The sequence below is a fragment of the Xyrauchen texanus genome, chromosome 17, assembly GCF_025860055.1.
Source record: "Xyrauchen texanus isolate HMW12.3.18 chromosome 17, RBS_HiC_50CHRs, whole genome shotgun sequence".
In the NCBI taxonomy this organism is placed as follows: Eukaryota; Metazoa; Chordata; class Actinopteri; order Cypriniformes; family Catostomidae; genus Xyrauchen; species Xyrauchen texanus.
Window position 1 is genome coordinate 20,638,462 of NC_068292.1, and position 26,811 is coordinate 20,665,272.

The following is a 26,811-nucleotide window of genomic DNA, read 5'->3' on the forward strand; positions in this document are numbered from 1 at the left end:
CCCACTCCATTCTCACCCCCTCTCTCTGTCTCTCTCTGCGGAACTCCAGTGCTCTTTCTCAGACTGGATAACATTGTATTTCATTAGCAGTGCGGTACTAACATCATCTCAAAGATGCCTGTTTCGCTCCTGCGATGAGGACAGGGTGAAAATATGTTGCTCAAACACGCAGGCACGCGCACGCTCCAGTGCGCACATTGTGAATGATCTGTCCCATGAGTTCGTGTTTGTGTGTGACAGCATTCTGTGAGAAAGATTACATTTCAAAAGCACAATGCGCGCGAATATTTCCTCTCGTCTGTCAGTATTTGGTATGCGACAAGTTACGACTCTCTCTCTCTCTCTCTCTCTCTCTCTCTCACACACACACACACTCAGGGGGTAAGGAAAGGGACGGATACAGGCAGTGAAGGTTTGAGGCGCGGGCGGGAGAGACGCAGTCGCGCGCACACGCATTGGCTACACGCGCTCTAGACAAATCCGTGCTCGAGTGACGTGGGGACATGTGCGCGTTGAATGTCGCCTCTGTACTATTTGTCTTAAGAGATATTCACGTTTGTGACTTGTTTTCTAATATTTGACGACCTTTAAAAAGCATCAGTCCCCCGAGCCGCTCCATGTACCCAGTACTTATTTCATTAGTAACTCGTTTGTAGTCCATTACATGCAATTATCTCTCCTCATTTTCTTCTTTGGGAGTGCGAAGGTCTTCAATTTGGAGAAAACTGAACCGGTAAGAAATCCTCTGAGATTTTCTACAGTCTGTTTGTGTGGACAAGATGTTCTGGGGATTAGAATGTTTCCCATTGCGTGTGTGTGTGTGCGTGTGTGTGTGTGTGTGTGTGTGTGTGTGTGTGTGTGTGTGTGTGTGTGTGTGTGTGTGTGTGTGTGTCCATGTGGAATGGAAATAGCGAAATAAATCGATGGCATATTGCAAGCTTGCAAGTTCAGGTATCGATTTTTTCAAATCTCATCGCTAGCAATTTGTTGTCTCGGTAAATATTTATTAAATCGAAACGAACGGGAACGGGGTGATAAATGACATCAGCTTTCAATCTGCATCTGAAAGCGCATCTTCGAATTCAATATGCATGTGTAGGCAGAACTCCCCTATCTCGAGCTCTGACACACGAGCACCACTGATATAATTATCTAAATAGTCTGGTGTGGCTCTTTTCTCTGATGTTGGACAGCTTTGTAATGCGAGAATGAACGGGTTTTTCACAAAAACGCGCTCTCACCAAGCGTCCATTTTCGGTCTCGTGAAGGGCTCGCGCATTCACACAGTTCGCTTGCTCTAATGAATGCACTGCGGCTCGCATAAGCACCCAGCCTCCCCCTGTCAACTCCCACACTTCACCCTGACCATTTATCTGATCGCACTGATCACGAGCAATGGGCCTTTTCACAGTGCTGCTCGTGTATGTTTGATCCACTTTTCAGTCGCATCATGTGACCTTAACAGAAACATGGTCTTTGCTGTCAAGAGGGCTCTGCAGTTGGGGGGTGGGACAAACACACACGCACACACACACACCTGTCAACTGTGACAGAATTGCACAAGATATAAAAATGTATTCAAATATTCTGGCGCTATTGCAGATCTGTTTTTTGATATTACCTAATTAGTAGACAAGTGACAATTTGTGGTCCAGTAAGATATTCTTAGATGTCATATAGTGTTTTTAGTGTATTTAAATGCAGAAAGTTCAAAATATAGCACACGCTGGTGATGACAGAGTCTGACTTTGATTCAAAACCCCTAGTCAGCATGCTTGTGTGTTTGCAATGAGCCTTTTTAAGACATAACTCCATCGTTAGCATAGCCTATGACCAGACAGAATTTTTTAATGGACGAAAGCAGCTGCTCAGGGCTCAGGTTGTGGCTCTTTCCTTTGGAGGATTGTGTTTAACCAGATTGTGTCTCCTGGGATCAAATTATGTAATGCCTTGAAGAGTCCTGTGTCAGCATTGCTGTACTAACACCATTCTCCCCCAATTTACACGTGAACTGAGAACATTTGAAAATACAGTAAAGGAAAAGAAAACACTTTAACAGTCTTTTAGCAATTACTGAAAAGTGGACCCCTGACTGAGATTATATCCTCTACTCTCCATGTAGTTAAGAGAAGTGATCTGAAAAAATCCTGCAACTATGATTTTTCAGACAGAAATGACAGATTTTATCATTGCATGAAACCTCTCCATTGCTGGTTTTGAAACCAATAAATCATGAATTGAGGTTAAGACATGGATTGTTTTTGTAGTGCAATTTTTAATGGGCCTCTCTTTGCTGTGTTGTCACATGAGGTGCACATTTTGTTTGTCATGACATTTTCTCAGTTAGACCAATAATTTCCCAGTAGAGCAGTACAGCTTGTTAAAACAGTCATACTGCAGTAAAGTGGAGTGAACTGACCCCCCAAGCTTTCAGATCAATGCTGTCTATGGCAAAGCTATATCCTCCCGACTCTGATAAAACTTCTGTTATGTTTTTCTTTTTTCCTTACTTCAGCCTATATAAATGTGGATTTACACAGTTCAGTTTTTTATACAGACCCGGAAGATGATGTGAAGATAATGTTTGTGGTCAGTGCTGTTCAGGTCCTATTCACTATGGTTATGCTGCTTTCTAAGAGACAGTGACATCAGATGAACGAGGCAACATCTGTTTGCAGCTTGATTTGTTTTACCTAAGTGCAATGATGTAAGTCTAACAGTACTAATTTGAAGCCACAGATGACTGTTGTCTATTGCCAGCAGTGGAAGCCGATAGTGATATTTAATAAAGGAATGTTTTTGGTACATTTCTGAGAAGTGTTTTAAATTATTCTCCTGCACTGAAACTTGAGTATCATCACAAAAATCTATACGATCTAGCTCAACAAAGGCATGTTCAAACCAATGCAATTTTTTTTTTCCTAAAAAATAATCATAACTTGAATATCCATCAATTTATTTATAAGTTCTTTGAATAATTATGTTGCACGGGCCTTTTAAAAAGCTTTATAAGAATGGGTGAGAGATTAACATATTGTTATGACCGAATAACCTACTAATAATATATTTGTCTAGGGATACACTAGTTAGGGATTCGGCCTGTAACCCAAAAATATATATGTCCCTTCGTGGTGCAATATGACATGGGTAGCAGTCCTAGCCAGGATGTATGGGTGAGTGTGTGTGTGTGTGTATATATCAGCTAGGGGATGCCCAGAGAAGCATCACTCACCTGTATTGGCTTGGCTCTTTCCTGATGGCATGCCACGTAGTGTTCCGATTCCCTGAATCCAGCCATGGTGTCAGTCGGTAATGTTCAGTTTTAAAAGTTCTAGTAGAGGTGGTGGTAAGACAACGTGTAACAGTGATAGTTCAGAAGAGGACCACAACAGCCATCATAAAAGAAGGATTAATCCACAAAGGGCCGTACCACACTCTTAGCGGGCCAAGTTCAAAAGGCCACACATGCGCACCTTCCTTGTTCACCCCATGGTGAGCAACATCATCTGGACTCTGCCTTTTGTGTTTGTCAGTACTATTACTAGCCACCTCCTAACAATATTTGCATGTTGCTTTCATCTCAAAATTGTCAGATTTCATTTTATTGCAGGTCAGAAATGAACTTTTACATGAAAGGGCAATATCTGCCCCCTGGATTAAATTTTTCAGGGGCATTTCAATCCTATGAGGGCATATTTTTTTCATTTCTTTCAGCCATTTAAAACAAACCATGTAACATCCGTTTGTCAAATGCATTCATTTAATTAATCATTATTACAAATGATCAAGATTGACCTCTTACCCGAAGAATTAAATCAACATCAATGTTATACCATACCTGGACAATAATAGAATATTGGCGATTTAGCAGATATTACAAATTAAAAACTATTCATTACAAGTGCACTATTGAATTTCAGGGGCAATTTTGGAGGCATTTAAGCCCCCCTCCCAGTTGTGGAAAGAAGGTGGGTAGATGGATACTGTTTGCACACATACACACTGTAGGTGAGGAACAACTTACACATACACACTCAATGAGTTGTCTCAGTTGGACTGTCCTTAGATCTCTGATAATTAACTCTCCCTTATATTGGTCTCTGCTGGGACTAAAACATTCACAAAATGAGAATCCTCTATGTTAAATACAGACAAGAAGACAGAGCGAGTGAAAGAGGCTGTGATCACGTGTTGCCTTTGTGCATAGACATCATCAGGGAAGCAAGGGATTCTGATTCACTCAGTTTGTTCATAAATTTCTTTTTTGGATCTCAAAAGGAATTAAGAAACAAAGTAATGCAGCTTGTTTAGAGACACTGTTAACTGCTTGTGGGAGGAGACACAACGGACATCCAGGTTTAGCAAACTAAATGAATATCCTCATTCACTCTTATCATCTGAGCTTCCCACACTGCTGTAGCAGCATATCTTGAAGTGTAGCATTGTTCATCGTTCACTGAGCAACTGCCTCACGGCAAATGATCTGTATGTCTGATGTTCTTCAGAAAATAACTTTACTGAAATAAATACAGAAGTGCAGATTTATTTCAGTAAGGTCTCAGAAGGAGTATTCATGAGAAGACATGCGCTCCATAATTCATACACATTCTACCCTTAATTATACACATCTTATATAGTCTCACAATTATGTGACTGCAATCATGATACGGTATATTTTTTGCTGGAGAAGTTAGCCTAGATGTGCCGGTCCAATTTAAGGATGCATATTCAGTTAGTCTAATGGGGTTGTTTTGTTACTGTTCAATTGTATTCCTTCCCTATCACAGCTCTTCACATACACATTCTTTCCTTCATAATATTACGTATGTGTGGTAGGGCGGAGGGCGGGCCCGGGTCGTGATCCTACACACCCGGTCCCGTATTAGGCTAATTAAGCCACCGTGAGGGATAAAGGTCGACTGCAGAGGATCCTGCGTGAGAGAGAGATCGTTAACGGACATGTCCGTTATGTGTGTGTTTATGTTGTCTTTTAAGTTTATCATTAAACTATTATTTATATTGAAAAGCTGGTTCTCGCCTCCTCCTTTCCATTGATCTCTTTACACTGGTGCCGAAACCCGGTAAGGAGTAGGCGAGAACCGGCTTTTCAATATAAATAATAGTTTAATGATAAACTTAAAAGACAACATAAACCCGGCCCCGCCCTACGCCCTGCCACAGTATGTTTGGGTGCAATGTGGTGTTGTGTTTTAAAGAGCTGATCTGGTTCCTAAAAGGTACAGTAGTAGGCTAAAAACCCTACAATGGGTAATCCATGAACTATTACCATTGTACCCTTGAGCAAGACACTTAACCTTAGGATGCTCTAGGGAAACTGTCCAAGTAATATGTGTACTGTAAGTTGCTTTGGAAAAATGTGTCAGCTAAATGACTAATTAGTTATGAACACATTGTCTTAAAGCATAATGCAGGCAAGATTACATCCGGCACACAGCATTCACAGTCTCTGAGGGGAAATGAATAAGATCTTAAATTAATACGTTTGAACACCTAATTTCATGTCATTCTAAGAGGTCTGTGTTTGTAATATAAAATGAACGGCAACTAACATCATTCACCCTAACCTTTATCTGGAACATTATGTCCATGCTCAAGTTAGCACAAATGTAAGATGAGAGTGGTTGATTGCAAAGGGTTGAGGAAGTGCAGCACATATGATTTTGAATATGTTGTAGAAGTGTCATGCCCATTGAAAAGAAAAGTAAAATGTGTAAATATGTTTAAATTGATGTACACTCACATGAGATTAATATTCTAGTCATGTCAGTTTTAGATAAAAAGCTGCTTTAAAGCTTTATTTTACATATGGTGCTGTGTGCATATTCATGAGAGATGCCATGCTGAGATCATATGACCAGGGGAAAATTGCTTGTTTTACTCAATAATCCTTTGTAATAAAGTGCCCACCCAATTTTTTTTATCAGTCTTGGTTTTGGAAGTGATTTTACCTTTCATTTTTACCATTGGGATTTTATGAAAGTCTTCATAAAAGTCTTCATAAACCAAATCAACCAGCTCCAAGGTGAATCACAAACATTTGAAACAAAAAATGTGTTTGAAAATTGGACAAAAAGAAAAAGTTACAAGACTGCCCTTAATGTCTTTAATGAGGGAATGAACTGCAGTGCCATGTAGCATTGCGAATGAAGTAATCAAATAAAAAACTACAGACAAATATAAAACTGCTGATTTTAAGTTGTTGAGTATAAGTGTGGAAACATTAGATTCAAATTTTAATTTATGCAAATATATATGTAGTTTGAAAGCATAGGGATACCACTATGGTTGCATCATTTGCAGTGCAATATGAGAGTGGACAGATACTGCACAGCTCATTTGCCACCTTCTTTCACTATGACTCTGATTTGTGGAATTTTCTCTTAAGGATCATGGATAGTTTTTACAACAGTTCTGTATAAATGAAGTTAAAATAATGCAGACTGATGGCTTGAACAGGACCACTGTCAATAAACAACCTTGGAGCTCATGCTAGGTCTGTCTTCAATGGTTTATAAGGTACTGTTAAACATCAATTCTCCAATGGAAAAAATAATGGGATTTTTGCTTCGGAACCAGACTTTTACAGTCTACTGGACACTTGCACAAGTGGAATAAATTCATCATGGCTGAGTGCTGATAATGCATTTTCACAATGATATCAGTGACTGAAAACTTCTGTGATACTGCATCTATGCTGCTAGGTATCAGTAAACATAAACACAAATGTAACTCAGTGCACCTTAAGTTTATTTATTATTGTAGGCTAAAGGTGCACTCAGTAATTTTTTGAATTTGTTGTCTTAGACTTGCACTTACACCTAGCGGTGTGGATGCAGCATCTTTCAAACGCAATCGTTTTCAGTTACTGATGCCACTGAAGAATTTCAGCCATAATTAATTTAATCCATGGGTGGATCCAATAACAAAGCAGTTACTAAGATTTAGCAAGTAATATTTGGCAGGTCATGTGATCTTAACATGCAGGCTCTGTGAGGCCCCCTGTACATGTGGAAGAAAACTGGTTTTATAAGCTTATCTATATGACATGAGTCTTCATCTCACATGTGTGGTAATGATAGTCCAAGTTTTTAATTATGTAAAATGACTTATTGTACCTTTAAACATTGTAGATGTTGTACCATTGTAGATGTAAAATGCTGTACCAGAAATCATCCATTAACATGTCTAAATTTGGTCAGTCAAATTGAGTTGCACCTTCCCAGGATAATTTGCTTTAAATGGAAAATTATGTTGTTATCAACCCACAAAACTTGTATGACTTTATTCCCTGTGAAATTATGTCTCCTGTCTCCACGTTATGCCAAAAAAAAAAACAAACAACAAAAAAAACAACAACAACACACCTCTAGACTATGTTTAAGATAATAAAAGGAAAAGATAATTTTCTATTAAGTTTTTTTTCCCCCCTTTAGTCATGTCTTATCTCATCTATGGCACCAACTGAGCCAGAACTACCAATGGTGCCCCCTCAAAATAAAAATAGGTACTTGACGTCCCTGTGTGTGCATACCACTCAAAGTGAGAGTGGGACGAACATTATGTTCAGAGTTGGAGTGCACTGGAGGAGAGGCTCTCAAAAAGAAAATGTTAAATATGTCTACAGTCAACAAGAGGAGAGTGAATGTGAGAGGAGTTTTTAAAGGGGTGTGAGGAGAGGAGTGTAGAGGAGCACATGAGGGGGGTGAAAGAGGTGGGGTGGGTGTGTGAGCATGATAAACACTGCAGGAGAGCTCAGGTGTTGTACTATAATCATAGAATAAATTTACAATGTGATCTCTAGCCTCAGTGCCGTTTCACACCCTTAGCATGAAGATGATGGTCTAGCTAGCCCATAATTCATCCAAAAACAAAGGTGAAGATGGTGTTTCATTGCATTTATTTGCTGTCTGCTTTTTTCACATTTTTCAAATAGAAACATTGAATGAATCGTTCACCCAAAAATGTAAATTATTTAGTAATTTACTCAGCTCCAGTTGGAACTCAGTTCCAAACCTGAATAAGTTATTTATTTTCCAATGGAACACAAAAGGTGAATTCTTGAAGAAAATCCTGGCCACTCTTTTCCATATAATGAAAGTTAATGTATGAGGACTGGTGCTGCAAAGTTCTAAAATGACAACAAAAGCACTAGTGATGTTTTGTTTGTGAATTAATCTTTTCAAATGAATCTTTTAAGTGAACGAATCATTTTCGTTCACCTCCATGTACTGACTCTGATATTTCTCATTCACTGAAGTCTCTCCCTTTGAAAGAAAATGAGCTCTAGTTTGAAGTTGGAGATGGTGGCTATTCTTGCCTGTAAAGACTGGCTATAGCATGAACCAATAGCATTTGAGTGCGGGCTGTGAAGGAGCATATAATTGGTTCATTACATTAATTATTTATTGCACTGGTACTCGTTTGTGAACAAAATGAATGAATCACTCAGTTATCTTGTTCGTGAACGAGGATCTGTAGACTGGCTAAACAAGGAGAGACATTTCGCTAGTTTATTTCCGGCATGTGAGTCAATCACTTTCAACAAGGAAAGGATATATAAGAGTCTTGGTAAAAGTGAAGCTCAGCATTTGACAAAATCTAGAAGTAGATTAAGATCTGCTTTCTTCTCATTTTTGGATAAAATGTTTAATAAACTCTGTTTTTGTAGACATTCAATTCCATTTGTGTTGCTTTTAAAGACTGACTTTTGTACAGGCTATTAGCATTCGAGTGCAGGCTCAGAAGGTGCATATCATTGGTTTGACCCACTGAAGAATACACCCCTTCAACTAGTCTGTCATCTAGTTAATAAATGAATTAAATGTACTGGTACACTCCTTCAAGAACAAAATGAATCAGTCGTCTCGTTCAGAAACGAGGATCTGCTGACTGGCTGCATCTCGTTTAAAGGAGTCACGAAATTGAAAATCAAATTTTCCTTATAAGAGGTAAATGTACTATAAAAGCATATGGTAAATTTCAGAATTCAAAACTTCCTCCCCAGTCTAAAAAGAGAATTTATAGTTCCCACCTGTTTGAAACATCTTGTTTCAAAAACTGTGTGTTTGTGACATCACGAGACATTGCTCAGTTGTATTTACACACCCCACAACATGCGTCATTGCACCCTAGGCCCTGCCCACTGGTGTAATGTTAATATCTTAAACAGAGAGGGAGAGAGACAGGCCTAGTGTGACCAACTATTCATGAACACCAAATGAGACTCAGCTGGACTAAGTTTTTTGTGCATATAAGATGCATTACACAGATGTCTTTGACAGTTGTCATGTTTATCATTCAAAAGACTCGAGTCATTGTAAAATAAAAATGCCACTAAAAAGCACCATAAAAGTGGTTAAAACAACTTGTGCACTATACAAAATTATTTTTATGGTGCTTTTGTTTTGTTGTCATATAGGATTTTAACATCCCCAGTCTTCATTCAATTTCCTTACATTTAAAAGAGAGGCCAACAATATTCTTCAAACATTCACCTATTGTGTTACATGGAAGAAAGACTTATGGGTATGGAATGACATAAGGGTGATGAAAATATGATAACATTTTCATTTTTTTGTTGATCTATTACACTGTTGTGATATAGCAGAACTGCATTTCAAACTACAGTGCAAATGTTTTTGTTCCATTTTTGACGCTGTTTCCACTCGGCTTTCACTCTGTCCACTCTCTGCTCTCTTTTCCTCTCACTTTCTCTTTCCTTCATTGTCTCTGTCTGCTTCTGTCTCTTTATCTTTCTGCCTCTCATATGAGCAATATTAGAGAGGCCATACTGACTATCTTTGTCATGATTGCAGCAGGGATTTATGCACTAATCAGTAGCGATTTCTCAGAGGAGGTAAAGGAGGCAGTGCTTCCTAAAAATTTTGGGTGAGAAAAACAAGAGAGTGTACATAATTAAAATATTAGAAATATTTTAGCGTGGCTTCAGTTTGAGTCTGGGTAACTGCCAAAATCAGCAAAAAGTTGCATGAGGGGAGACATTGGCTCCGATTAGTGCTGATTCATTAAATATGCTGTCAATCAATCAATGCGATAATGCCTGTCACTCATGCTCTCAGCCTCACTGTGGGTCTCCACAGAGTATGGAATCAATTCCATGCCACATATATTTGCAAAAATATAAAGTATAGCAAAATAAAATAAAGTTTTGCAAAACAAAAAAAGTATTGAGCAAACAAAAAAAAAAATTTTAAAACAAAAATTAAGTATCACAAACGTAAAATAAAGTATCGAGAGAAAAAAAGAAAGTTTTGCAAACAAAAATAAAGAATTTCAAAATATAAATAAAATATAGCAAAAATCAAGATGTAATTAATTGCAAAAATCAATGACTGTTGTAAAATAATCTAAAGATGTTTTATCCTTTTTTATCTCTGCAACAGATTTTTAGGCAGCAATGATTTTGCCACACATCTTTTTCTTTGCAACGCTCCTTTTAATCTGCATTTCCATCACGTGTGAGCTCGTGATACCGTTTTGCCTTTGCGCTTCACTTTTCTCTGCGTTTCACTTTATGGCACTGTTTTGACCTGGGGGTGGAGTCAGGGGATTGGGGCGTGTACAACGGGCTCAGTGATGCCTCTCTGGAAGTTACGTCATTAGCTTGAGACACAGATCAAACATCATGGCTGAGCAAACGCATACAGGTGGATCTCAGGTATATAAAGTTGATTGTTTCCTTTTATTTAATTAGCATTAAATGGGCTTTAACAGCGTTTGCTTCAGATAAAGAAGTTAGAGATCAGTTAAAGCGGTGGATTTATTAGCCATACTCGCTAACATAGCCAGCATCTGCAGTTTATTCTCTCTCAGTTGATTGGACTATTGATTGATTCTTATGTTTATTTTATAGATTATAATTGTCTATACCATAGTATGTTGTCTTCTAAAAAAATGTAAACTCCATATTTAGATGTAACATTATCACTGTTAAAGGAGACAATAAATAGATTACAAATAAAAAGTTAAACGATCGTAACAAACGTGCATGTGTTCTGTCTTTAAAAATAAAGTTTTGAAATATAAAATGTTCACATCCCCTATATTCTTAACCCTGCGTTATACAGCTATGTGGCATGGGGGGCGTGGTCGTGTGTCAGTCTGCGGGAGAGAGAGCGCGGTGAGGCTTGTCACCTGGTTTGTAATTATCTCTAACACCTGTGTCTTGTTGTAGTGATACGGAGAAAGACATTTAAAGGGGCGCCAAGTGTCGAGAGGGAGAGCATCCAGAAAGCTCCACAGAGTGTGATATTGTTTTGTTTATGTTTACATTTCTACGGCGGTGACCGTCGTATGTTCGTGAAAGAAATTAAAGTGCTGATTTCAAACCTGCTTCGCTGTCTCCTGACTCCTCCATTGCTCAACGAACCTGTTCACAAGCTACTTAAGTTCTTACAATGCTCACAGTAAATGTACGTGTATCAAGGTCATCTCATGTAATGATTTGCCATGTCACATTTAGCAGAGAGAATATCCAGATGTCGTGACGAATCTTATTAGTGTTCTGACTCAAATCTTCGGTCATATTCAGGCAGCTCAGGGTCAGCAGCAACAACAACAACAACAACAACAACTTTCTCCTGCTGTTTCTCTGCCTCGAGTATAATCAGCAGGATATAACCAGGTTATCAGCACCTACTCTTAAGATTCAATCTGTTAAATTTGTTTTGCTTTTGCACAATTAACATTATAAGTGATGTTCTTTTTATTGTTTGTAGATCGTTTCCTGGGATGCTTATTTGTTACGATCGTTTAACTTTTTATTTGTAATCTATTTATTGTCTCCTTTAACAGTGATAATGTTACATCTAAATATGGAGTTTACATTTTTTTAGAAGACAACATACTATGGTATAGACAATTATAATCTATAAAATAAACATAAGAATCAATCAATAGTCCAATCAATTGAGAGAGAATAAACTGCAGATGCTGGCTATGTTAGCGAGTATGGCTAATAAATCCACCGCTTTAACTGATCTCTAACTTCTTTATCTGAAGCAAACGCTGTTAAAGCACATTTAATGCTAATTAAATAAAAGGAAACAATTTTTTTTTAATTTTTTTTATTGAACACCAAGTACAGAACAAAAAACAGAATGTACATCTACAATGGCATTGGTAAGTACAGGTAAATGAGTATTAAGCAAGGCACATATCAGTTAAAATAAAATAAATAAATTCAATGTATAAAATACAAATACAGAGGGGTCTCTTTATTCCTATTTTAAGAGCTCAAGGTCTCTTATTATTCCAGCCAATTTCTGGGCCTTTTTACTTTACATACATTCCAACGCTGGAAAGAAATTACAAATCAATTCTCTTTTCAATACAGAAAAATAAGGTTTCGTCTTCATACATTTGGACTTATGAATGAAAAATGTGCCCAGTATCAACATTACATTAATAAGAAATTAATTTCTTTTCTCGTCCAACAGCACTCCAAACATAACATGTTTCCTAGCAAAAGTGGGCAGTGAGTGAATCTTTGATTCCAACCAATAAGACATATTTTCCCAAAAAGTATTTGAAGAAAACAAGAAAAAAAAAAGATGATCAGAACGTCTCTGTCAATTTGACAAAAAGTACAGGCATTTTCTTCAAAATTAAACCGTTGTCTTAAAAATTCACTTGACGGGTATACCCCATTGAATATTTTAAAATGAGTTTCCTTAAACAATCAACTTTATATACCTGAGATCCACCTGCATGCCTGTGCTCAGCCATGATGTTTGATCCGTGTCTCAAGCTAATGACGTAACTCCAGAGAGGCATCACTGAGCCCGTTGTACACGCCCCAATCCCCTGACTCCACCCCCAGGTCAAAACAGTGCCATAAAGTGAAACGCAGAGAAAAGTGAAGCGCAAAGGCAAAACGGTATCACGAGCTCACACGTGATGGAAATGCAGATTAAAAGGAGCGTTGCAAAGAAAAAGATGTGTGGCAAAATCATTGCTGCCTAAAAATCTGTTGCAGAGATAAAAAATGATAAAAGATCTTTAGATTATTTTACAACAGTCATTGATTTTTGCAATTAATTACATCTTGATTTTTGCTATATTTTATTTATATTTTGCAATTCTTTATTTTTGTTTGCAAAACTTTCTTTTTTTCTCTCGATACTTTATTTTACGTTTGTGATACTTAATTTTTGTTTTTAATTTTTTTTTTTTTTGTTTGCTCAATACTTTTTTTGTTTTGCAAAACTTTATTTTATTTTGCAATACTTTATATTTTTGCAAATATATGTGGCATGGAATTGATTCTATAGTAATGGTTTAGAACGTTTGTTTCGACGATTCCAGTGCAGACTCAAGCTGTTGCGTAGATGACAAATTATCCAAAAATAAGATTACTATAAAAACAATGAAATATAAATGAAATATGCTTATCGTTATATTCTTGTAGTTATTGTTTTTGAAGCAATGTAAAAATAATAATTAGAATGCAATGCATACTCTTGATGAGTCTTTGATATGACTTCATATGATAGTATTAATTGATGAACTATGACTTAAGGAAAATACTGTATATGTTACAAGTTTTAGTATTTTAAAATGTATATTGTTGCATTTATGTGCAAGTATGTAACTTTTTTTAATCAGATATTGTTATGTAGGCCTTCTTTTTTTATATCATATGTTGTGTTAAATCAGATTTCAGATTTGTATTGGTTTAACCTGAAAGCTATGTAAATGTCAAATGAAATTGAAAAATGAATTTATATTGGACTTGTAAAAAAAAAATAAAAGAAGAAATAAAAAAACAAACAAATCCGAGATGAAACTCTGCCTCCTCATTTGAAAAGTCCACCACACGCCAATGACACTAATTATTTAGATTCTTGAGTACAATAATTGGACACGTTTTCTGTAATTATGGGTTGGCCATTTACAGTTATGACATGATTTGTCTGAATGTATTCATTCTGTCATTTTGACTGGTTACTCGACATACACATCTTGTCAAATGTATGGTAATGATCTGGAGGAAATTATTTATTTTGTGTCATTTCATTCCCCCAAGCCTTGCAAATCAATTCTCCAAATCAATGGAAGTGCCATTGTGCATGATTACCAGGGCTGTGCATCATTCAGAATTGATTTGAGAATGCCTTTCAGAAATGTACTCCATTTGAATTGAGGTTGCGAACAGGATGCAGAATTCAAAATTAGAATTAAAATGAATGAAATTTTAAATAAATTTACAGAACTATGTGTAGTTTTATGAATTTCATTGTTCTGTATGAATAACTCATAAACATGTTTCAATACACATACAGAATTACACAACCCACACAGAAATATTACATGATATTTATAATCTGTATATAGGCTTTAGCGCAAGCCGTTCAGGTTCGAGTGCTGGTTGTGAAGCAGCAAATCATTGGTTTGACCCACTGAACGAATACGCCACTGTACTGAACCAGTTGGTCATTTCTTCTCGTTCATGAACAAACTGAATGTTCTGAACATTTAATTACATTTTAGGATTTATGGAAGAACACTTAATTTTCTAGAATGCTCTAATTTATGCCAAAGTCTCCAAACAACATGAATTATGCTTACAAGATGTAAACCTTAATTAAACAGCTGAAAATGTATCTGTTCTTGTCCCCAATCACACCGGGACACCTATAGCTAAAGCTATGCAAGCACTGCAATACTCCACTCTGGTTCTATCAAGGCACTTTTGAGTTTATCCATACCAGTATGATTTTTTTCCCTCAGGAACACAAAAGGAGACATTTTGAAATTTGGTTTTAATACAATTACAATGGATAGTGATTCTGCCTTCAAAAAGGATGCACAATGTATATATACGTTTTATAAACATAGTCCAAGTCTTCTGAAGCATATGATTGCGAAGAAGCTCGTTCACAGTGGCTCAAATGTTCACTCAAGAACTTGGATTGTTTTGAATGACAAACTTCTCATTTTGGGTAAACCTTTCCTTTAAGAATAATTTAAAAACATGAATTCAGTAAATGTAACTTCTTTTCATTCCAGTTCAACATCCTGTGGGGTGTGGCCAATTCGAGTCAAATTCCAGAGGGAATCCAACTCAAAATCCAATGAACTGACACCAATTTTTAAACTCTGTTTATACGAGAGACTCATGAGAACTAGTCATTTTACTTTGTGTGACTATAAATAAATGTGCGCTTTTGTGGTCTGTCAAGCCATATGTTTGTATGTATTTACACAATTAATGTAAATGAGCAGTCTGTGGAAAATCTTGTGTGATCTGTTTATATGAGGTGTTACAGTATGTGTTTGCTTCCAAATATGAAATGCATGTGGTCTTGCTTTGATGGTCTTCAAGTTTTACATATTTCAGTTTTGTAGCAACCACAGAAAAAGCCACACTAAAAGTGACAGATCTTGTGAGGCGGATCAGACTGGCACACAGAGGGGCAAAATTAGAATTTTTTATAGTGTCAGTGAATGTTTCTGTGGCCTGCAGAGATGTTAAACCCCCAAGGCTGCTCAGTCAAATTTCTGTGGGCAGTTATGTGAACTTATATAAATTTCTGCTTATTACAGTATTAATCAGTAACACTTTTCTGTATTTTTGAGTCAGGGATATAATAATTATCATTAGAAGGAGGAAAAAAGTTTATATTGTTGTGGTAAATTATACCACATATAATATGAAGATTTATTGTGAAAAAAGCTCTGAGTATACAGAGCTAAAATGTTCTTCTAAAAATCTTTGTTTGTGTTCTACAAAAGAAAGTCATACAAATTTAGGACTGCTTGAGGGTGAGTAAATGATGAGAGAATTTCCATTTTTAGGTGAAGTGTTCCTTTAAATGTTTTATTAGTTGTATTTAGTGCAAATGTATGTTTTGATTCTGTCACCATAATTAAGATCCTGATTTGTGCCTGACAAATAAATACTGCTCAGTTTTGTCACTGTGCTAATTTATCTGATAAAATTGTCAAAATATTGTCCCCTTAAATAGCTTAGATGGAGTTAGCTATTTCTATTAGCTTGTATGCAGCTTGCAGTGAACTGCATTATCAAAGGGGCTGACTTTAGCTTTACCTCTTAATATTATGTACAACTTGAAGCTTTAAAATAGCTGGTAATGTGAAGCACAGTAAATCAGTGATTATTTGGCTAGATAAAGGCATTGGTATCTGTGAATGTGTTGACTTTCCACCTAGGGACGCTGGCAGAGACAAGGACTGTAGTAATGTAGCGTTAGGCCCAGTTTGCATAGGTGAATGTCACATGATGGTTTATTCCCAGCTGAGACAGAGGGTGTTGAAATGTGCTGTTACTCTTTTTTTCTCCCTCACTTTCATTGCTGAAAAGAACACTATATTAACCATAAAAGAGTAGCAAGAGAAACTGTGTTAATCATTTCATTGCAAAAATTCGATAGGGCAAGAGGTCTTTGTAAAGACCCTCTTAAGACACAAGCTAATTAAGCTAAGTTTAAAAATATTAAAAATACAATTCTGTCATCATTTACTCACACTTATGTTGTTACAAACCTGTGTGACAATTTTTTCCATGGAACAGTATTTAAAGGAGATGTCAGGCAGAATCTTAGTTTCTGTCACCATTCATTATTTGTTGCATCTTTTTATGGGATCAAAATCCTGTCAAAAGTATTGAGGTCACAGATCCAAAAATAATAAGCGCAAATCTAATTAAAAAGCACAGATAAAAATAATTAGCGCAGATAAAAAAATAACAAGCATGAATCAAAAATATATAAACACGTTTAAAATATGCTGCAAAACAAATAACAGAAAAACTAAAGCAAAGTCATCAGAATTGCAAACAAAATCATGTTTTCCTCGGTTATATAAAATATACTATTTTTTGTGCTCTGACAATTTTGATAATTGTTTTTATTTTTTTATGCTTACGCTGTATTTTTCTTTGCTTTTTTTCCAAGTTCTGCACTCAAAACTGACACAAGCTTATATCAACCACAAATAATATAATATTGAGCAGCAGCCGTCGGAGTTGCATTGGAGTGACGTCACCTTCCCTCTTCGAATGACTGGCTTGAGGAAGAGCTGTAGATCAAGAACTAGTGGACCAATAGGGACGCAAAATGCCCCCTGATTTACATGAAACTCTACTCACAAGTTTTGGAAAACCAAGCGCAGGACTTGGAAACAAAAGCAAAGAAAAATACAGCATAAGCTTACAAATAAAATGAAAATATGAGCAAAATTATCAGAGCACAAAAACATTTAACCAAGGGAAAAATGTATTTAAAACATATAATTTTTTGATCTTGTCTTATTATTATCTTTATTCACGCTTATTATTTTTGGATCCATGACTGCAATACTTTTGACGGGATTTTGATCCCATATCTTTTCACCATACAGTGAAAGTCAATGGTGACTTGAGACTAAAATTGCACACCATATTTGCTACCAGTAGACACAGAGGGAAACATAAATCTTTCGGGTAAAACAAGCCGGATCACTCACCTGGCCCATAAGTGCGTTTCCATCATGGACTGGCGATTTAAATCTCTTGTCAACACAGGAGTCTATGTTGTAGATATCCTAATTCAAGAAGGTGGAGAAGGGCTACTTATTTAGCCCCTATCCACATTATCCATTTTACTATTTCTGTTTCAGTTCCTTACATCTGGCTGTCAGGATATGTTCTGGTATAACATAAAATAAAACATTATTCTGGCATAATGTAAAATTAAATATATTGTTATATATTAAATATAGGCTTAAATATACAGTATAGATCTAAATTATAGTTCATTTCCTAGTATTAACAGTCTCATTCTCTGACACACAGTATCTTCCTTGATTTATGCTTCAGTCGATCTCAGCATTCATCAGATGCCTTCAAAATCATGCCTCCTGCCATTCGAATGGCATCTTTTTAGAGTACATGACGATCAAAAATTATACTTGCCTACTGTCAAGCTTGGTTGCTGTAGTATTCCACGGATCTCCAACACTCTGTTGGAAATGCTTTGCTGGATCCATAAACAAATTTACCATTAATTTTGCACATTTTAGATGATTTTATAGTGTTTGATTTTTCTAATTCCACACCAGACTTATTCCTACTTTTAAAGTCTGTTTTCTAAACTCACCATGTCCCTCTCTGAAAAAAACACAATTGGTTCCTCCACTTCATAAGAGTTCCTAGGAATTAACCTCGACAGTCAGTGTAAGGTAGCTTCTCATCCTCTCGAGAAAATTGCCCACATTCAATAGTGCATGGCCACTTTTGTTTCTGCAAAACCTACCCATGCGCAACTTACTTCCCCATGAGGGCATGTATAATTTGCATGCAATTTATTCCCCAGTGTCATGCATTCATCTCCAGACTTCTCGAGCTGTTTGAATCCGTTCCAAACCTTCAGAACCTTGTAATTCTCGATCAAGGCTGCCAGTCAGAAATGCTTTTCTGGGCTCACCTTTTTAATGATTGAAATGGTTTATTTTTTCTGTAATGACAAATTGAACTTCAAACTCACTCAAAATTACAGATGCAGCTCCTTCATTGGCTTTGGTGGAATATTTGGAAAAAAGTGGTTTGCAGAATCTTGGCCGCCGAAATCATTCTCTTGCCCCTAAGTCTAATCTTTCACATTGTTTTACTCCATCATAATTGTGCACCTTTTGTGGGGTGATGGCAAGGTACACGGATCACTTTCTTAGCCAATGTACAAGCATTAGTATAAATTACAAATATGGTAGCTTCTATTCCCTCTATTAATCGCTACATTTTTGTGAGTGGCGAGGCATGGTGCGAAAGTTTGAGTGCAAGGTGATCGATTGTCTGTATTACGCGACTGCTACCAGGTCCTTGAATAACGTATAACGTGCGAGTAAGGGCAGCCGGTGGAGTTTCTTGTGCCCCCCTAGGGTTTGATTGTGAGTTGGTGACATACGCATACTGCGTAATATAAGTATAGGGAGCAACGGTACTGCTGTCAAATATATGAGGTTGGGGATTGCTAAATCCTCACTCAAATCCTATGACTCTGCCTGGGATTATTTCCTATCTTTCTGTGCTGGTTTTCTGTTCTCGCTCTTCCAATAAACCTGTCCAATATATGTGCCTTCATATTGCACTGTTTTAACTCTCAACACTCTAAATTGCAACCCAACTCTGTCAAAGCCACCCTAGCAGACTTTCAATTCCATCTGTGACTGAAGGATCCTAACATCATTAGTCTTGGTCATCCATCCATCTGGCTGCTCCTGAATGGGATAAAGAAAGAATCCCCCAAAGGCAAAAATAAACACTACCTATCTCTCACTACCGTTCTGCATAGGTGCTGCACCTGTTAAGGTCTGGTGTTTTGATGATTACACAAACAGCATTCTAGAATGTGTTTTCCTCATTGCTTTTATGAGTTTTAAGGTCTAGAGAATTCACAGTTCCCCATGCAACTCTTTCATTCAAACATTCATTAGACCTCACCATTTCTGATGTTTCTGTTGTTTACCACCAATTCACCATTTTCCTTAAGCATTCAATAAACTGACAGTCACAACAAGGTACACCAGTTGACCCTTCGCTAAGCTCTGCCCCCCCCCTTTGTTTCGGTTGTTCGCACTGACTAGCTCTGCCAGAACTCCCAACAGGAATGAATGGGAGATTACAACTGTGCAGTTTTTGGCTAAATATTCTCTTAAACACAATGGATAACATTATTAGGTGGGTTGGAATGCAGAGTGACATTTTTAAGCATATTTAACTGACGTTTTGTGTAAAAGAATTGCATAGTAATTTGATTGAAAACTGTTGAGACTGTGAATCAGCATTGAGGCAAACAATTATCACAGTCACTTTAAAAAAAGAAAAGAGTCATTTGATGGCAATTACAGACCTTTGTCTGTTAAAAGTACCAAAACTTTGGTACTATAATAAAAAAGACATAACAAGACCAGTTTTTCTACAGTACCGGTAGTACCGAGTACTGACTTACCGACAGTATCCGCACGCTATTTGACTGACACATGACTGCTTTCAAATGCTCACATGCTTTTTTCAGCATGTACTCTGTTACTACTAATTAATCAAATTAAAATCCTGATATGTCCTAGTGTGATTATTGTACTGCGAAAGGCTGTATGAGCTGTGTGCTTTAAATGAATGTGTGAAGCAGACTGCACATACACTGGAAACTCCACAGAAATTGAGAATCATGCACGTGGTAGGAGATGACAGAGCAGAGCACTAATCCACTGTGAAGCATGTATTACATGTACAATCTTTATTTATATAATTAAATCACATAATTTGCACTTTGACGTTCACACTGGGCCATGTAGTGAACTATTTGGACAAGCGAAGCTTCCGTCAAACCACATGTCAAATGAAAATCTCACATCAAAATAAAGTATGATTCAAAATAAAAGCTATCCACCTAAAAATAGAAGAAATAGCATAGTAACTGTATAGTAAAATGTTATATTCACTGTAGTAATAGTAATAATAAATATAATTCATGAATAATGATAATAATAATAATTATTATTATAATTAAACAATATATCACAAGCGAGAGTGCTTTTGTACTGAATAAAAGTTTGTTAAAAATGCAATGGTATATTGCAAAGTTAATGTTTTATTTTTTTACTTGTTAAAAGTTTTTAAAAGTTTTAAGAATTAATTTGATGAGACACCATTTTGACAATGAAATTAAATCAAATTTTAAGACATGGAATTCTGCAAAAATAATAAAAAATTAAAAAATAATTTAAGTAGGGCCATGCATGAAAACACTTACAGGAAGTAATACATGCTTGAAGAAAACCTGCATATCTTTTAATTGATTACTTATATTGAAATGTAACTTCAAATAGGCTAAAGGAGTGTTTAATAGCACACTACCATATTAGCAAATTTTTTGCTGTGGTACTGAAATTTCATTGGTATCGGTACCGACTACTGAAATGTTGTTATCGTGACAACACTACACACCTCATAATATTAGTGTAATTGAAAAGAACTGCTTATAATGTCTCATAACACACTTGCTTTGATGCTGTGAACTCTCTAATTACTATCACCTTTACGAAGACCTTAATCAATAGGTATTTATTGTCTGTCTTCTGTCTCAGCAGCACCATGTTACCATGCGTAAAGCAGATCTAGTTGCCAAGAACAAGCCTACTCCACTGTCATCACCATCAGTAAAAATATTTAATCTATTTTAAAGAGATATCCTAACTGAAATGAATATTGAGTTCAATTAGAAAACTCTACATGGCACAAATCACATATACTTAGCTTAATCACTTTAAGTTTTTTTTAATCACTCACACACTTACTTATTTGGGTCACTAGATAAACCCTTCGGGAACACATAAGCAACACATTTAGGGATTCTTGGCCAGCTACACGTGACTTAAATCCACCTCACTGTAGCTTATGTTTCTGGCGGCCAGATCTACTCCAGCGTAAATCTACATTAATAAAATATTTTATAAACTACTCCGAGAGTTGTCCTAACTGAAGTATAATTGTGTTCCACAGAAAGACACAACATGCGGGTGAATAAATTATGACATAATTTTCATTTTTGGGTGAACAATGCCTTTAACCCTGTGTTGCGTTCTGGTCATTTTGAATCGGATGACTTTTTGTTTATTATTTTTTTACTTAATACAATTGGAATACAATTCCTTGACTTTGTTCATAGTATATGAATACAATAAAAGATAAATAAAAAAATGTAAAATTTTATTTAGATTTTAGTATTTTTACTACAATACCTAAATAGTAGCTGTTCAAGAGCATCCCAATCCTTTAGATGAGCACATATTTGGATGTGTGTTTGCACACACAAAGTCCTTGGACATGTTCGTGCACACACACACATAAAAATATACAGTCAAACACATTGTGTGTTGAGCACCCTATTGTGCATCATCTTTCCATGTACACTATATGAGGAATATTTCAAGATCTACTTATAATATTATGTTGCTTTTGGCCTCGTTTGAATCATGAAAGCCTGCTGTAAGTTACAACATGCCATTGTCTATGTTATATGTATGTTTTGGGAAGTAAGAAGGAAAACTGTGACAGAAAAACACTTCTGTTTAATATATTTATGTGTGCCAGTGGGAATTTAATTCTCTGATACTCACTGCAGTTTGACCTCTGAGTGAAACAAATTTGCTTTTTGCATTCTAAGTCCTTTTCAACGATATACAACACATGGCTTTTTTGTGATTTTACCAACTCTGAATATAATTGTTGTCATAACAAATTATCACAAATGATGAGAACAAAACTGTTCTTATTTGTTAGTAAATTAAAAAAGCCTTTGTCTATACATATTGTAAAGTCCAGATTCTAGGCTTTAAAACAACACCTATTTTGTTCAGATCAAGCAAGTTGTTATTAATTTATTATGTTATTATTTTGATTTATTTGTTTGTTTTCTGCAGGTGTGTCCCCCACTGGCTTTGTATATATATATATATATATATATATATATATATATATATATATATATATATATATAGCTGCTTAAAAACATCTTTGTATATATGTAATTTTTGTCTACCCCTCGGTGCTTCCTATATTGATTTACATTTTTTCTTGTGATTATCTTTTGTTTGTTTATTTGTGCTATTATTATATTTATAGTTTCTATTGTAAGAACACTTCCTGTTGTCCTTCCATTTCTCAAACATCATGTTAGGGACCCACAAGTGAGAAATATAACCAACCACAGCCTTTCTTGCACTCAATACAAGGTGTGTTAACCTTTGATAAATGACTTCCTTGTGAAGAGTCGTCTTGACTAAAGCCACTTTAAAAAATTTCAAAAAAACATTTTTTTGCCACTTTTGCATTTTAGAAATAAAAAAAGATTACATTGTGGAAGACAAAAAAAAAAAAACATTATTAGGATAGATTTCTTGAGAGAGTGTGTGTGTGTGTGTTTGTTTGTGTGTGTGTGTGTGTGTGTGTGTGTGTGTGTGAGCGTGTATTTATCACTTTGTGGGGACCACATGTCCCCATAAGGATAGTAAAACCCGAAATTTTTGACCTTGTGGGGACATTTTGTCGGTCCCCATGAGGAAAACAGCTTATAAAGCATACTAAATTATGTTTTTTGAAAAGGTAAAAATGCAGAAAGTTTTCTGTGAGGGTTAGGTTTAGGGGTAGGGGTAGGGTTAGGGGATTGAATATAAAGTTTGTACAGTATAAAAACCACTATGTCTATGGAAAGTCCCCATAAAACATGGAAACACAACATGTGTGTGTGTGTGTGTGTGTGTGTGTGTGTGTGTGTGTGTGTGTGTGTGTGTGTCATCTTGTTTTCATTCTTACAACTTATTCGCAACTTTATTTGAATTGTTAAATTTCCAAAATAACAAAATTACAAAATGAATTTTTCCCAATGTGCCACTGACATCAATAAAAATGGCCCAGATTTTTAATTCTTGCTTTACTAGAAAGAGATTTTTCTCTGAGTAAAAATGCAGTACAAATCTGACTAAAGAGGCTCACCATACAAACAGTGTTTAACCCATTTTGATGGCTGTGCCATATTGCATCATAAATTATTAACAGGAAAGGCAGCACTGCATCATGTCTGCTAAATTATGTTTGCTAAATTATGCGTACTGCGCGATTGTCCTCTGGTTTTATAGGTTTTCACCGTGTGTGTGTGTGTGTGTGTGCCTGCATATGTGTCTGTTACATTTTTATGTGAAACAAATTCTAGTATGAGGTAACAGTTCTCACCCTGCTAGGTCAGGGAGTCTCTATGGACATGCAATGATCCAGTTCGTGTAATGTTGCTGAATTGCATGTTTGTGAGTACAATCGCTCCATGATCAAGCTTTTGTAATTCAGTGTTACCATGGTGACAGAGCAGACCTGCCTTTGCCCCTCTCCCTTCAAGTTCCTTAAAATGATTTCTTGCCCAACTCTCCCAAACACTTTTTCTTTTATTTATTTATTTATTTTTGGGGCAGAGTAATTGTGGCAGAATCCAATTTCTCTCTGTCTCTTTAGGTTCTCCATCAGCAATGACCAGTACTGAAAGAAAGTGAGATTATTTACATTAGAGTCCACAAGAAGCTTCCCCAGCGTGGTTGACCTGAGCAGTAGAAATAGAAGGGGAGTAAACGAGTGCAGCAAGGAGAGGAGGAGTGTGTGAGGACAGTCGATGGATGCTGCCCGGATTGAGGGGACAGCACATTCTCATCTGACGAGGAAAAGAAAGATTTCAAAATTGAGTCGAAGGACAGAAACTCGCCGTCAGGTATAAAATCAGATTTTTATTCTTCTGACTTCTGTCATTCAATCAAGTAACAATACTATTATATGGCCTAAGGTTGAGGGTGTGATTAGAATACATTTCATGGATTTCATTACCAAGGAGGGAAGTTGGAGCTTTGGCAGAAAATAATAAAGATGGTTTGATTTGAATTGTTCACCTCACTTATATCAGCAAGGGTCCGACCATCACTTTTTAAAGTTGAATTACAGCTTGGATTATGCTGTCATTCCTAATATAAATTTACTGGCCATTAGTAAGTGACTCTGCAATATATAAATTCTTCAATTTTTACTTGAATTTGCAACATGGCAAGTGGTGATTTTGGACACTGCATGGGCCACAATGCTCTTCTGGACATGCCAAGATCCAAGATGTTTCCTTATGTTTTCCATTTCTCTCAGTGTATTTCCATTTCCCTCATCTATGCATATTTCTCTCTCTCTCATAGGCATGGTGTGTGAGAAGGGCATACAGATCCTTCTCACCATCGTGGGTGCTTTTGCATCCTTTGGCCTGATGACAGTGTCTATCGGCACTGATTATTGGCTCTACTCGCGGGCACTCATCTGCAACAGCACCACCAATTCCACACAAGAAGATCCGCATAATAAGGACAAGAAGGACCCTGGGGCCCTGACACATTCTGGCCTGTGGAGGATATGTTGTCTGGAGGGTCAGCCACCATCTTTAATCTTGGTTACATTGTGGGGGGGGGGGGGGGTTATTATGACTTCATTGTAGGCAATTATAATTTATAATTTGGTTATACTAGGGCAGGGCTATGATGATACAGTGTACTGTCCTTCAGAAGCTACATAAAATATATTTACATATATAACAGAAGACAAAATAATAACAATTTTCAAAAATCGTCCAATTAGAAACTTTACATCCCCTTGGTCCCTCAATTATGTAAGTGTCAAAAGCTGGATGAAATCACAACCACTGTTGTACAGAAGATGCTGGGAAGCCAAAGAACCTGCAGTACCTGGAGGATTTTTATAAATAATATTTTAACTGATCAGGACAAAGTAGGGACTCATGCACATCTATTACAAAAGATACAAACAGTCATTCATCATCAAAGAAGCAACACACCATATTAAGAACCAAAGTGATGTTCACTTCTGAACAGGATCATTTGTGTAAATTCAGTTATTATTTTGTCTTGTAGAATATACATAATTATCTGTTAAAACAGCTTCATCATATCAGAAATTATGCAGTTTAATACTAAATGGTTGATCATTTTAAATGCATGGTAACAATTCCCATTCCAAAAATGTTCTTATCATAAAATCTTTATGTACTTTAATTATTCATCAAATTGATAATTTATAGGCTTTACATAATGCATATTATTCACTTATTATCATAATTAAGTGTGTTTTAAATTATTCTTATAATATCTGTATAAAAAGTATGTACAAAATGAAACACTTTCAAAAGTAGTTCATGGGAATATTTTAACTGGTATTGAAGGGTAATTAATTCATACAAAATCATTAAAAAAAGAAATTTGATACACATCCTCAACCCGGATATGAGCATTTACAGCTAAAGAGCTTTCAGAGTAAGAGCATAGCACAAAAGTCTCTAAAGGCCTTGAAAGGCTGAGTTGATTGCATTGAGAGGTCAACAGAGAGGGATGTTCTCACTCATCCCCGTGTAATTCGCTCTCCACTCCGCCTGCAGCCAGCCATTGTGCTCTGCTAATTTAGCCTTATGGCTAAGCTCTCTGATAACAAAGCATTTAATTAAAGATAACTCTGATGCCCCAATCACCACAGCAGCTCGGTTTCTCTCTCTCTCTCTCTCTCTCTCTCTCTCTCTCTCTCTCTCTCTCTCTCTCTCCTCTCTCAATTTATTTCTCTCTCAATCTCATTATATCCTCACTTTTATCTCTTTCTTTGCCCTTTTTGGTAGCTGCAGTGTTACACAGCACACTTGGCACTGTTTAGAGGTCAAAACATACTTGCTTTCTCCAGGGGATTAGAGCCAAGATGGATGCTTAGTAGAAACACAATTAAGGGCAGGTGAAGTGGAAACAGCAGCCATTTTGTATCTGCATAATGAATGTCAGAATGGATGCTAGCAGACAAATTAATTCAAACAGCAAAGGCTGCTTAGCTTGTGACAACAGTTACGCTGATTAGCTGTTTCAAATGATACACTATTCACTATAAACTTACACTATGCACTATGCACTATATACTATACACTATGCACTATACACTATGCATTATACACTATGCACTTACACTATACACTATTCACTATAAACTTGCACTATACACTATACACAATGCACTTACACTATACACTATTCACTATAAACTTACACTATGCACTATACACTATGCACTATGCACTATACACTATGCACTATACACTATTCACTATACACTATGCACTATACACTATGCACTATACACTAAGCACTATACACTATGCACTTTACACTATACACTATGCACTATACACTATGCACTATACACTA

General features: G+C 36.4%; 1 protein-coding gene across 1 annotated transcript in view; it reads left to right on the forward strand.

Moving 5' to 3' along the window:
- Positions 1-478: 478 nt before the first annotated feature.
- Positions 479-26,811, forward strand: part of LOC127657982 (voltage-dependent calcium channel gamma-4 subunit-like) — a 33,410-nt gene continuing 7,077 nt past the window's right edge. The window contains exons 1-3 of the mRNA XM_052147027.1: positions 479-733; positions 24,044-24,293; positions 24,760-24,984. Coding sequence (XP_052002987.1) covers positions 24,762-24,984 — 223 coding nt within the window. The 5' untranslated portion in view covers positions 479-733; positions 24,044-24,293; positions 24,760-24,761. The remainder of the gene's footprint in view (positions 734-24,043; positions 24,294-24,759; positions 24,985-26,811) is intronic.